Here is an 11,802-nt window from a genome sequence, read left to right as displayed (position 1 = left end):
TGGAAAACTGGCCTGGCCCCAGTCCCAAACTGATGTTCTTGTTTAGCTTTAGGCTAGAAATAGCTTTGATATGTAAGGGAAATGTATAGAACATTGTTTGCCTGTGGGATGTCTTTAGGACATGTTTGTTTGTATGATTTATGATGATCCTTTGTTCTTGGGATGAATAAATAGGAGTGAGGAATTACTCTCAGGGCTCTTGGTCTGGAAAGCCTTGAGTCCCCTGACCCCACTCTTTCTCTTCTATTGTCTTTTCTTATTCCTGCGTGATGTCCTGTCTGCGGCCCTGTCGGCTGGGGAACTCCCAGCAGTGATCTCTCCTTTTCATTTCTGATTGAGTTTACTAAAGTCCTTTCCTTTCTAGTTCTTGTCCATCTAGCAAGAGGGCTATTAATTTTGTTTTTCTTTTCAAAAAACCAAATTTTGGTTTTATTGATCTTCTGTATAGTTCTTTTGGTCATTGAGCAGGTTTATGTTCTCAGGCGATTGCTTCACATTGGGAAAGCAGAAGGCATCCAATGGGGCATTCCTAATACTGACTTCACTGGGGCTTGTTTCACTTTTGGAAACTTGGTGAAATGAAAACTCAATGAATTTCCCTCCTCCAGATCTATTTGTCATTCCAACAGGTTCACCAGAATTGCAGGAGGTGCAGACAAACCAACCAGGGTGGGCAGCTGACTCTAGTGTGTACCGGGAGCCCACCTTAGCCCTATAAAAGATGAAGGGCCGACGTGCTTTTTCCTTCTGGGTAGCAAGTTTGGTCAGTTTCTTCTTCTACGAGGTAAAAGAGATTAATTAGATAACACAGGCTTTGGAAGGGAGAAAAACCCAGCATGTGTGCTCTTGCTCCAGAACTTTGCATAGGACAGGAGGAAAAGATGGAAGGTAGGGTGGGCCTTGGGGACTTTGGGGTGTCAGCCGTGGTACTCTTATTTAAGGAATGATAAGTAATCATGCCTTCCCTTCCATCCTTCTTCTCCTCCCAAATTAAAAATAAATTGAGAGAGAGATGCAGGCATCAGATAGATATCAAAATATCAGCTCTATCATTTTAAAAGTTAGATTAAAGAATATGGCTTATATCTGCATCCAAAATTGGGCTTCTTAAGGTTTCTCCCCTCAAGTGACAGGATGCTCCATCTAGGACCAAGTTTTCAAAGCAGACACACTGCCCTCCAAGCAGCTGCCTTACAACCTCCAATGCTATAGTGGCATATCACGGTCCTGACCCACGTGTACCACCTGCCACAGCGGGGGCCAGAGCAGGCGGGAGCACAGCCCATGCAAGGCAGGCACCGAGGTGGAGGCAGGGGCACCTGCATGTACTCAGATCCTCTGCCAAGTCCCCCCACTGTGGGGCAGCCCTCCCCCTCCCCCAGAAGGGGCGAGGAAGCAGAGAAGAGGGCAGGAAACTCTTCTGCCTGGTGCTTCCTGAAAGGTGGATGCTCCTGTTATATTGGCCACAATAAGAATTTGCAGGGAGAATGAGAGGCATTGAGGATCTTGGCCTTTTACTCTGCAGTAGCTGTGGGTACCAGAAGTTGGACTGGAGCTCTCACCTTTAGCTGAAGGGATGGCTTGCTTTTTCCTTTGTCCTTCTCGCAGCAGAGACAAAGCTCTCCTTTAGAGACTGCCAAGAGAATTGGACTTCCTTCACAGCTTGAGCTCAAGTGCGAGGCTAATACAAAGAAGGTCTCTGGAAAAAAGACAGAAAAGGGGTTGGTTCTCAGAGTAGGAGAAAGTCCCTCCTGTCTACTGGGGTTTCAGGCCTGACACATACCCCCTATCCCCTTGACCCTGCAGTCAGAGTCCCCCTCCTTCTCTTTTTCCACAGCCTGGCATGTGGCTCCTTCTTTCAGCTCTTCCAGAAAGACTCCCCTCATAGCTGGCCATTGTTATAGACCCTCCATCCAATTCCTAAGGGATCCTGGGGCTTCTCCTCCCCTCTGCCACCATCTGCTGAGGGCGGGATGTGGTAGAGCACAGAGCTGAGCCCACTTAGAGGGAGGCCTTACCCTGGCTGAAGGACAGAAACACAGCCAAGACTGAGAGTCACCTGGAACTATGTTCGTTTTATTTGGGACTGCCATGAGGGTCCCATAGCACAGGACCAACACTTTGTGATCCTGGTCATGAATGCTGAATTTCTCTGGCGCTCTGGCATTCAGTTTTGCACCTAGGTGAATATAACCAGGTATCAACACTTCACATTGAGAATGAAAGACTCAGCCCTTTCTACCCCACATCTGAGGGTTTTAGCCCCAGCTCTCCATCCCACCACGGGGCTCAGACATCACAGCCTCTGAATATTTCTTACGCTCCAAGGCTTCCTGTCTTGCTGAGACAAGCAATTTAGCATTGTGTGTAAGCAGTGGGTTCCAGATTTTGACAGATGGTTTCAATCCAAGCTCTGCTGTAGGACCTAGGACAAGTTACTAAATCTCTCCGATCCTCGGTGTCCTCATCTGTGAAATTGGAGTAATAAATAATAGCACCTACCTGACAGAGGAGTTATGAGGATTAAAATGCTTACTCCAGTGAATAGCAATTAGCCTGAGCAAAGTGTCTGAGGTGTAGAAAAGATTCAGGACACGTACGTCACTGTTCTTCTAACCCTCCTTCCTGCATCATGCCATCAGCAATGCCTGAGGTGGGACAGACACCTGCACTGGCTGGGCCAAGTAAGACATGATAGAAGGGGGTGGGGGTTGAGGCAGGAAGCCCCCAGGAGCCCAGCACGGCGCAAGGCTGAGCTGGCACTACTGGGCTACTTCAAAAGGCCACAGGGCTTGCACCTGGCCTTGGAAGAGGCTCTTCCAGCAGGCAGGACCAGCCATGACAGTGGCCAGAGTTTCCCAGGGCATGGGCGCCTAGGAACTCATTCAGGCCAGGCCTGCCTAGAGTGGGGTCCTAATAGGAAACCTTCCCTACTGGCCTCTGATTGGGCAGGCCACACAGCACTCAGCAAGGAACCAAGACACTTGTTTGATGGATGGCAGGACTCCCCATGCTGGGCCATGACTGTCAGGGCTGGTGGCTGCAAAATGGCAAATATGATAATATGATAACACTGTGTATGTTCTAATATAGGCATCTGTGATAGGCTATAATAATGTAAAGAGTAATTTTAAAGTGTCATTCTCTTCCCATGCCATAAGCACATGGCCTCAGGCTGGGTTTCTCATCATGGAGTGGCCTCCTGGCCTCCTTGTGCCCAGAGAGTAGGGGAGGGCTCCTCCTGTAACACCAGCTCTCCTGCCACCTCCTCCTTGTGACACTCCTCAGCCCCTCTGTGCAGGATGGCTTCCTCCCTGGTGCCGCGGCACTTTGTACTTGTCACTTGTACCTGCACACAGCTAGTGCTGTCCTTGTCTCATCACCCTACAACACTGTGAGCTCCCCGGGAGCAGGTTCCCTGCCTGACAATCCTGTGACCCTCCACAGCCGCCCCCACAGTGCCCCAAGCATCGTGGACACTCGGTATCTATGGAAGGGGTGCGTGGCCCCAGGCGAGATCCTAAGTAACTCTACAATGATACAGGGACAGAGGAGATGTGCAGTTTTCAACCCTGGCTTACATCAGAATCTCCTCAGGAGCTTTTCTCGGCCCTACTCCAGACATTCTGAGTGCACAGGGCACGTGCAGGTTGATCTAGAGCCATTGAACTAGATTAACTCTAAGTCTTTCAATTTCCCACACTTTGATGTGCAATGAACCATGTGCAGAGTGTGGTTCAGGAGGTCTGGGTGACGCTAAAGCTCTGCCTGTCTAGCCCCAGGAGCTGTTGATGCCCCTGGTCTGAGGACACCCTCTGAGTGGCATGGCCTAAGCTGATGGTTCTCAACTATGGTTGTACACTGTGAATCACCTGCCGGGTGATACCTTAAGACCATGGATGCCTGTGCCACATGCTCCCGAGATTCGGCCTCAGTTGTCCTGAATCAGAATTCAGAAGTTGTACTTCTAGCACCAGCACTGTACTTTTTTACTTCTTAAATAGTAAATATTTCTTAAATCTTCTCCCTCTTTCACTTCCCTTTCCCTCCTCTCTCACCCTGACTTGGGCCCACATCATCTCACACTCAGGTGCGTGCAGTATCCTCTCGGCTGGGGTTCTTACTCATCAGCCCTCACCCCTAATCTGACCTTCAGACTTCTTCTCAAGGCCTCTGTGGAGCTGCTGTGGTTCTGAGGCACTGGTAAGTACTTTCTGTAAGGAATGGTTTTCAAACGTTCATGTGTCACACCATACCCTGGAAGGTGTGTTAAAATACAGCCCTTTGAGCCTCAACCCACAGTTTCTGCTGCAAGACGTCTGTGACGGGGTGAGAATTTGCACTCCTAAAAAATTTCTAGGAGCTGAGACTGCTGTTGCTCCAAGGTCCGCACTTTGAGAACTACTGCTCCCAGATTTCAGATCACAGCCCGGAAAAGAAGCCAGGATAGACCCACCAGATGGGCTTATGTGGTTGGTTCCCCTAGGTGGGGCACAGGGCAGACCAGGAGCCAGCAGCCTTGTAGCTACAGCAAGACTAGAGACACAAAAGCAATTTCAGCAGCAGCAGCAAAAGTAGTAGCAGTGAGGGCAGCCTCTCTTCACTGTGACAAGGGAGTTGCTGGGTCTTACTTGGTCCTCACTGCCATTTTACTGGTAAGGAAAGTGAGTAAAGTTCACACATGAACCTGTGGCAGAGCTGGGACTCAGTCTGACTGTCCTGTGCAGAGGGAAGTGATGGGCAGCCTAAGCCTGAGGTGGGTAGACAGATGTTATAGTACCTTTAAATTTCAGCATTCTGCTGCTTACTACCTGTGTCACCTGGGGCAGGTAACTGCCCCTATCTGCCTCAGTTTCCATACCTGAACAGTGGTGATGTTAACAACTTCCTCCTGGGGTTGTTGTGAGGTGCACATGGTGTGTGTGAGGAAGGTTCCAGCTCCCAGGGCAACCGCCCTGAGCACTTGTGGCGGGAGAAGGGGGGATGGTGGCTCCCACTGCCACACACCTGTTTGTCATCAGTGCTGTGGAGGTCAGGGTCAGCAGCCCCTTGACTGTGGTCAGAAGAAGCACCTGGAAGGTTCCCAGGCACAACACCTTCCTTCTCCTGTGCTTCTTAGCGGGTGTGTTACCTGCCCCTCCCTGGGGAGGCCCACACTGGGCTCAACTTTCTTGTGTTCTCTCCTGATAGGATTTGCTTCCACAAAGGAAAAGCTTCAGCCCATCCAGCACCCTTAGGTAACCCAAGTCTACAATCCTCCTGCCCTCTCCCAAGGCCCCGTGGCACCTTCTCCCACTCCCAACCTTGTCCCTCAGCCCCCATCACCTCACCAGGGCCTTACTCGAGTGGGCAGAATTCACGGAGGGGACACTCAGGCCTGGCTCCAGGGGGCTTCCGGCCGGGCCTGCAGTCAGACAGTGAGGTTAGCACATGTGATTGCGCTTTCCCAAGGATTTAGGGGTGTCAGGGACTATGTAATTCCTTCTTTTGTGTGTTTGTATGCTGAGAAATACTAGAGCAGAGACAATAATGACATTAAAACTCAGCTTCCCTGGTCAAAAATGTTGGGAAATAGAGATGAAATAGCTCAGGGGTTTGGCCTCTGGTATGTTACAAGCCTCCCTAGTTACAGACAGTCATTTGGGTCAAAAACCTGCTCTTAGTGTTCCCCTTGAGCCGACGACACCCAAGTGCCTTCCTCCCTGGAGCACTCCAAAGCCCTGCGCGTGGGGCATTTTCCACCCCAGCCTCAGAGAGTCCCTTCTCGTCTGCGGCTTCTCTTCTGTCTGGGCAGGTTGAGAGGGAAGAGATGCATTTGGAGGATATAGAACCATTCAGTTGGAGGGCAGGACTTCAAAGCCCCTGTCTTTAGGTGGGGCAGACCCATTCACTGGCTACTTGATGCCTCTGGCACCTGTGACAAAGCCTCCTTTGCCCTTCCAGATTTCTCTTGTCTAATTCATCTCCCAGGGAAGTTCTAAAGCTCACTTACCATGTCAGGTCAGCAGGGAGGAGCTGGTCTGTGCACAGCACCTAGCAAGGTCCTGCTTTAGGAATTACACTTTGGCCCTGTTGTGGATTTTTACAAGAATCTCACCTTCTGAGCAGCACCAGGGTTCATCTTTTCCCCAGTCTTCAGCGTCTATTTTCACTTCTGAGTTCTCCTCCAACAAGGACATTTTCAACGTTGAGTTTTTACTCAACAGGAGATGGGATGAAGTGCAAGACCTAAGTGGACAGAAAGGGGACCAGTTAGGGCACCTTCTGACCCCCAGGCACCTTGCTGGGTGTCCCTTATGCTGAACAGGCCACCAGCCTTGCTCTCTGCTTGGAAATGCCCACTGGCCCCTCGTGGGGCCAGACCCTTCTGTCTGTCACACTCCTCCAAAGCAGCGTTTTCCAAACTGTGACTCACAAGCTAAACCACAGGTCATATCATTTTTGCGGATCTTGACATTTTATAAAATGAAATAGGGTAGAAAATTTCAAAGTGCATTGCTCTAGTCCTGGGGCTGGCAAACCATGGCTCGCGGGCCAAATCTGGCCCATTGCCTGTTGTTTTGTTTTTTTAATAAAATTTTATTGGAACACACCCATGCCCTTGTTTACATATTATCCACATCTACTTTGGGGCTACAATAGCAGAGTTGAATAGTTGAGAGATCATCTGGCTAGCAAAGCCTAAAATATTTACCATCTGAACCTTTCTGTAGACAAAGAACTTTCCCAAGCATGAGGCCAGGTCAACACAGTGAAGGAAGTGGGGCAAGAATTATTATTCCTATTTTACAGATGGAAAATCTGAAGGTAAGTGACTTTTTCCGGGTCACACCACTTGTAAGGTTGCAAAGATGGACATTTTGTGTGGAAAACCACTCCTTTGACAATGGCTTAGAAGTGAGACAAAGGAAACTAAATTGTTTTTGCAAAAACTAAAATGACAAAGAGGGGCTCCAGGGCTGAGCAGCAAGGACAGTGAGCAGGAGGAGAGGATTACACCAGGTGACTCTGGGTAGGTCTCTAAGGGCAGGGATAGCTACTTTTTGGTTGTAAATTGTTTGTTGTTTGGCTGTACCTGGGCATATACAAAGCACAACTGCCTTTGTAGTTTCAGGATAAATCAAGGGACAAAGGCCGGGCCTGGTGGCTCACACCTATATCCCAGCATTTGGGGAGGCAGAGGCGGGAGGATCACCTAAGACCAGGAGTCTGAAACCAGCGTAGGCCCATCTCTACAAAAACATACAAAAATTATCTGGACTTGGTGGCATGGACCTGTACTCCCCGCTACTCTGGAGGCTGAAGCAGAAGGATCACTTGAGGCCAGGAGTTTGAGGTTACAGTGAACTATGATGATGCCACTGCACTTCAGCCTGGGCAACAGAGTGAGACCCTGTCTCTAAAACAAACAAAATTTATTTCAGAATATTATGGGAGTACAAATGTTTAGGTTATATATATTGCCCTGCCCTGCCCAAGTCAGAGCTACAAGCATGTCTATCCCCCACACAGTGCGCACCGCACCCATTAGGTGTGAATATACTCATCCTCTCCTCCCCATTCTCACCTGTTGACACCCAGTGAATGTTACTACTATATGTGCATGTAAGTGTTGATTAGTTAATACCAATTTGATGATGCGTACATGTGGTGCTCGTTTTTCCATTCTTGTGATACTTCTTGTGATACTTCACCTAGTAGAATGGGCTTGGAGACCAGCAACAAGGGTAGGTGGCATGGTTAAATTTCCTCTCCCTTGCATCTCGGACTGCTGGTGGGCTCCTGAGCTGCTGGAGAGACCTGCTAACACCAGCCCAGAGACAGCTGCCACCAGTGAGCAAAGAGCCTCTTGAGGACAGGGCACCAGGCTCCCAGCTCCCTCAGGACATGTCCCGCCCCACAGATCGGAGCCGATTGACAGGTGCCATATTACTTCATTCTCCCCTTCTTCTCCCCTACCCACAGCTGCGGAGAGAGACAATTTAGCCACCACCTAGTGGCATCCATAGGGAATGGCACCTTTCCTTTTGGGGCCCTGCAGCAGACTGAGTGGTTCTCCGACTGTGAGCTCCCTACCCACCAGCCCCACCTGGAGCTGCTTGCCTGGTGACTCCAGCAGAGTGGGGCAAACACTGAGGCACAGAGACATTGATCCAGCCTGGGCACCCCGTGGGTGACTTGAGACTAGCATCCTTTTCCCTGGCAGGGTTGGGGATTGATCTCCAGGGCCCAGGGTAACAGGCTTGCAGGCCAGATCCCATATACTCAGGTCTCAGTTACATTGCCTGGGGGCATTTAGTCTACTGAGGTGTGTGTGCCTTCAGGGACAGATCAGAGTGGTTCCTAGCTGTAGTGTGCTTGAGGGTCAACCCTCCTCCCATGGGAGGGCTGTGCTCCGGCTCAGGCCATGATCCTAGGCAGGGAACCTCCCCGGCTCACATCACAGTCAGGGGAGCTCCGCTGGCTTGAGGTCCTGCTTGCTGGCAGAGGCCCGGGAGAAACCATGGAATAGGGGAGGGTGGATAGGAGTGAGGCCTGCTCCAGACTGCAGGTCTCAGCGCCACCCTTACACACAGACTTTTCAGCTGAGTGGGGCCATTTCAGCCCCTCCCCGGCAGCTTTGCCCAGAAGCAAATAACAGATCTTTGACCCGCTAAGAGAATTTGTGGAATTTGAGGGCAGGCTCACCCAACCCAGCTCTGCCCAGACTCACTCCCCAAGCCACCCCTGCTGAGGTAGAGAATAAGGACACATCTGGAAGTCCCAGAGCCCCAACCCCCCATCCGAGGCCCTAGAGTGCCTCTCCAGGGGAATGAGATCTGGCAACAGGACCCAAAACAACACTGCAGCTTGCTCCTCTGAGCAAGCGCCACCTACTGACAGGGAAGTCAATTTGTACACCATTTTACTGCATCTACTAACACAGGGTCTGGGGGAATCTCACCAACAAACACCACCTACTGGCTCAGAGACTAAATTGGGCATGTCATTATCCAAAGGAAAATCTAAAGGTAAGAAGCAACAGCTGATCCAGATGGGAAGGAATCAGCAAAAGAACTCTGGAAGTAGGAAGAATCAAACGGAAAGCACACCCCCAAAGGAGAACACCAGCTCTCTAGCAATGGATATCAACCAAATTCAGAACACTAAAATGACAGAAGAATTATTCTGAACATGAATTGTAAGAAAACTCAATGATATGCAAAAGAAAATGGATACCCAACACAAGCAACCACAAAAAAATCCAGGACTTGGAAGAAACATTCACTAAAGAAATTGAAATATTAAAGAAAAATCAAACAGAACTTCTGGAAATGAAGAATTTATTGAAGGAATTACAAAACACAGTGGAAAGCCTCAAGAATAGGGCAGATCAAACAGAAGAAAGAATCTCAGGGATTGAAGATAATACCTTTAATTAAACAAGTCAGTCACAGAGACAGAGCAGAAAAATAAGAGAAAAGATGAAGCCTACAAGTAATGTGGGATTATGTGAAGAGGCCTAACGTGAGGATCATAGGCATCCCTGAGGGTGAAGAAGAAAATACACAAGGGTTGGAGAAGCTATTTGAGGATATAATATAGGAAAATTTTCCTGGCCTTGCTAAAAATATAGATATCCAGACACAAGAAGCTCAAAGGACTCCTGGGAGATTCACTGCAAACAGGAAGACACCATGACACACAGTCATCAGACTGGCCAAAATAAACACAAAAGAGACTCTCCTATGAGCTGTAAGGTGAAAGAAGCAGGTAACCTACAAAGGGAAACCCATCAGAATAACTGAAGACTTCTCAACTGAGACCTTACAAGCTAGAAGAGACTGGGGCCCCATTCTCAGTCCTCTCAAACAGAATAATACCCAGTCTAGAATCTTGTATCCTGCAAAACTAAGTTTCTTATACAAAGGAGAAATAAAAACCTTCTCAGACAAGAAAAAACTGAGGAAATTGGTCAAGACAAAACCTGCCCTCCAGGAAGTACTCAGAACAGCATTACACATGGATCAGCACAATCGACACTCACCAGTATAAAATTATCCAAAAGCTAAAGGTCAAAGGCCAGATACCACAATGGCTCAAGAGAAAAAACAAAGCAACAAAGTTCAACTCAACAAGATGAACAGAAATCTGCCCGATTTATCCATTCTTTCAATAAATGTGAATGGCTTGAACTGCTCACTAAAGAGACATAGGCTGGCTGAATGGATAAATATACACAAGCCAAGTATCTGCTATTTTCAGGAAACACATATAACCCACAAGGATGCATTCACACTCAAGGTGAAGGGATGGAAAACAATATTCCGTGCAAATGGAATCCAAAGGAAAGCTGACACAGCAGTTCTGATTTCAGATAACTTAGTCTTCAAATCAACAAAACTAATGAAAGACAAAGATGGTCACTATATGATGATGAAGGGTACAATTCAACAAGAAGACATAACAATTCTAAATATTTATGCACCTAACTCAGGTGCACCCAGATTCAAAAAGCAAATCCTACTTGATCTAAACAAAATGATAAACTGCAGCACCGTAATGGCCTGGGACTTCAACACCCCTTTTAAAGGACCAAACAGATCCTCCAAACAGAAAATAAACAAAGAAACAATGGACTTAAACAGAACCCTAGAGGAAATGGGCCTGACTGATGTTTACAGAACATACTACCCCAAAACCACTGAATATACATTTTTCTCATCAGCTCATGGGACATTCTCTAAGATTGACCACATCCTAGGCCTTAAAGCATGTCTCAACAAATTTTAAAAAACAGAAATTATACCATGCATCTTCTCAGACCACAGTGGAATAAAATTAGAAATCAACTCCAACAGAAACTCTCATCTCTATACAAAGTCATGGAAACTAAACAACCTTCTGATGAATAATTATTGGGTTAAGGAGAAAATTAATATGGAAATCAAAAGATTCTTGAACTAAATGATAAAGGAGACACAAGTTATCAAAATCCATGGGACACAGCTAAAGCAGTCCTGAGAGGAAAATTTATATCCATAAATGCCTACATCCAAAGGACAGAAAGATCACAAAGCGACAATCTAATGAATAGCCTCAAAGAACTGGAAAAGAGTGAGCACCTGTTGTATTATTTTGGATGGACCTGGAGCCCATTCTATTAAGTGAAGTATCACAGGAATTAAAAAACAACCACGACAAGTATTCACCATCAAATTGGTATTAACTGATCAACATTTAAGTGCACATATAGTAGTAACATTCATTGGGTATCAGGCAGGTGGGAGGGGGAAGGAGGGGAAGGGTATATTGACACCTACGGGTGCGGTGTGCACCATCTGGGGAATGGACAAGCTTGAAGCTCTGACTCAGGTGGGGCAAAGGCAATATATATATAACCTAAATATTTGTCATTTGTTATCATCACAAGGTGCTGAAATAAAATTAATTAATTAAAAAAACAATAAAATCAGTCTTAGCTTTCTGAGAAGGTGCCAGCATTATCAGGTTGGCAAGTTTCCTAAGCCAGTGTCTGCCTTGCCCTCCAGCAATGCCCTGTTTATTGGCAGAAGCCCTTCTAGGAGACAGCAGGCTACTGTTGGGGCTGAGAACAAGGTAGTCTGGGTAAGTCTTGGAGATAATAGTTAGAAATACAGGAAATCCATAGAGAGATCTGCTACTAGTTGGGAAGAAAGGCAAGGCAGGCGGCTAGACAATTATTCTCTACCATCCTATCCAAGTCCGTTAGCCTTGAAAGTCAGGGGTGAGGACCACCTACCTGGCCAGGGATCCCCGTGGTCTGTGGCTCTGTCTTTGACT

At 47.7% G+C, this 11,802-nt stretch overlaps 1 protein-coding gene across 1 annotated transcript; it reads right to left on the bottom strand.

The window, feature by feature from the left end:
* Positions 1-429: 429 nt before the first annotated feature.
* On the bottom strand, positions 430-6,179 carry IL37 (interleukin 37). Its single transcript, XM_069493864.1, has 5 exons — positions 6,098-6,179; positions 5,342-5,404; positions 2,060-2,179; positions 1,563-1,699; positions 430-777 (listed from the first exon to the last, which is right to left on the bottom strand). The coding sequence occupies exons 1-5, from the start codon at positions 6,177-6,179 to the stop codon at positions 430-432; spliced, it is 750 nt and encodes a 249-aa protein (XP_069349965.1).
* Positions 6,180-11,802: the final 5,623 nt, after the last annotated feature.

The sequence above is a fragment of the Eulemur rufifrons genome, chromosome 19 (assembly GCF_041146395.1).
Source record: "Eulemur rufifrons isolate Redbay chromosome 19, OSU_ERuf_1, whole genome shotgun sequence".
NCBI classification, from domain to species: Eukaryota; Metazoa; Chordata; class Mammalia; order Primates; family Lemuridae; genus Eulemur; species Eulemur rufifrons.
The sequence above is the reverse complement of the archived record's forward strand: the minus strand, read 5'-3'. Positions and strand labels throughout refer to the sequence as shown.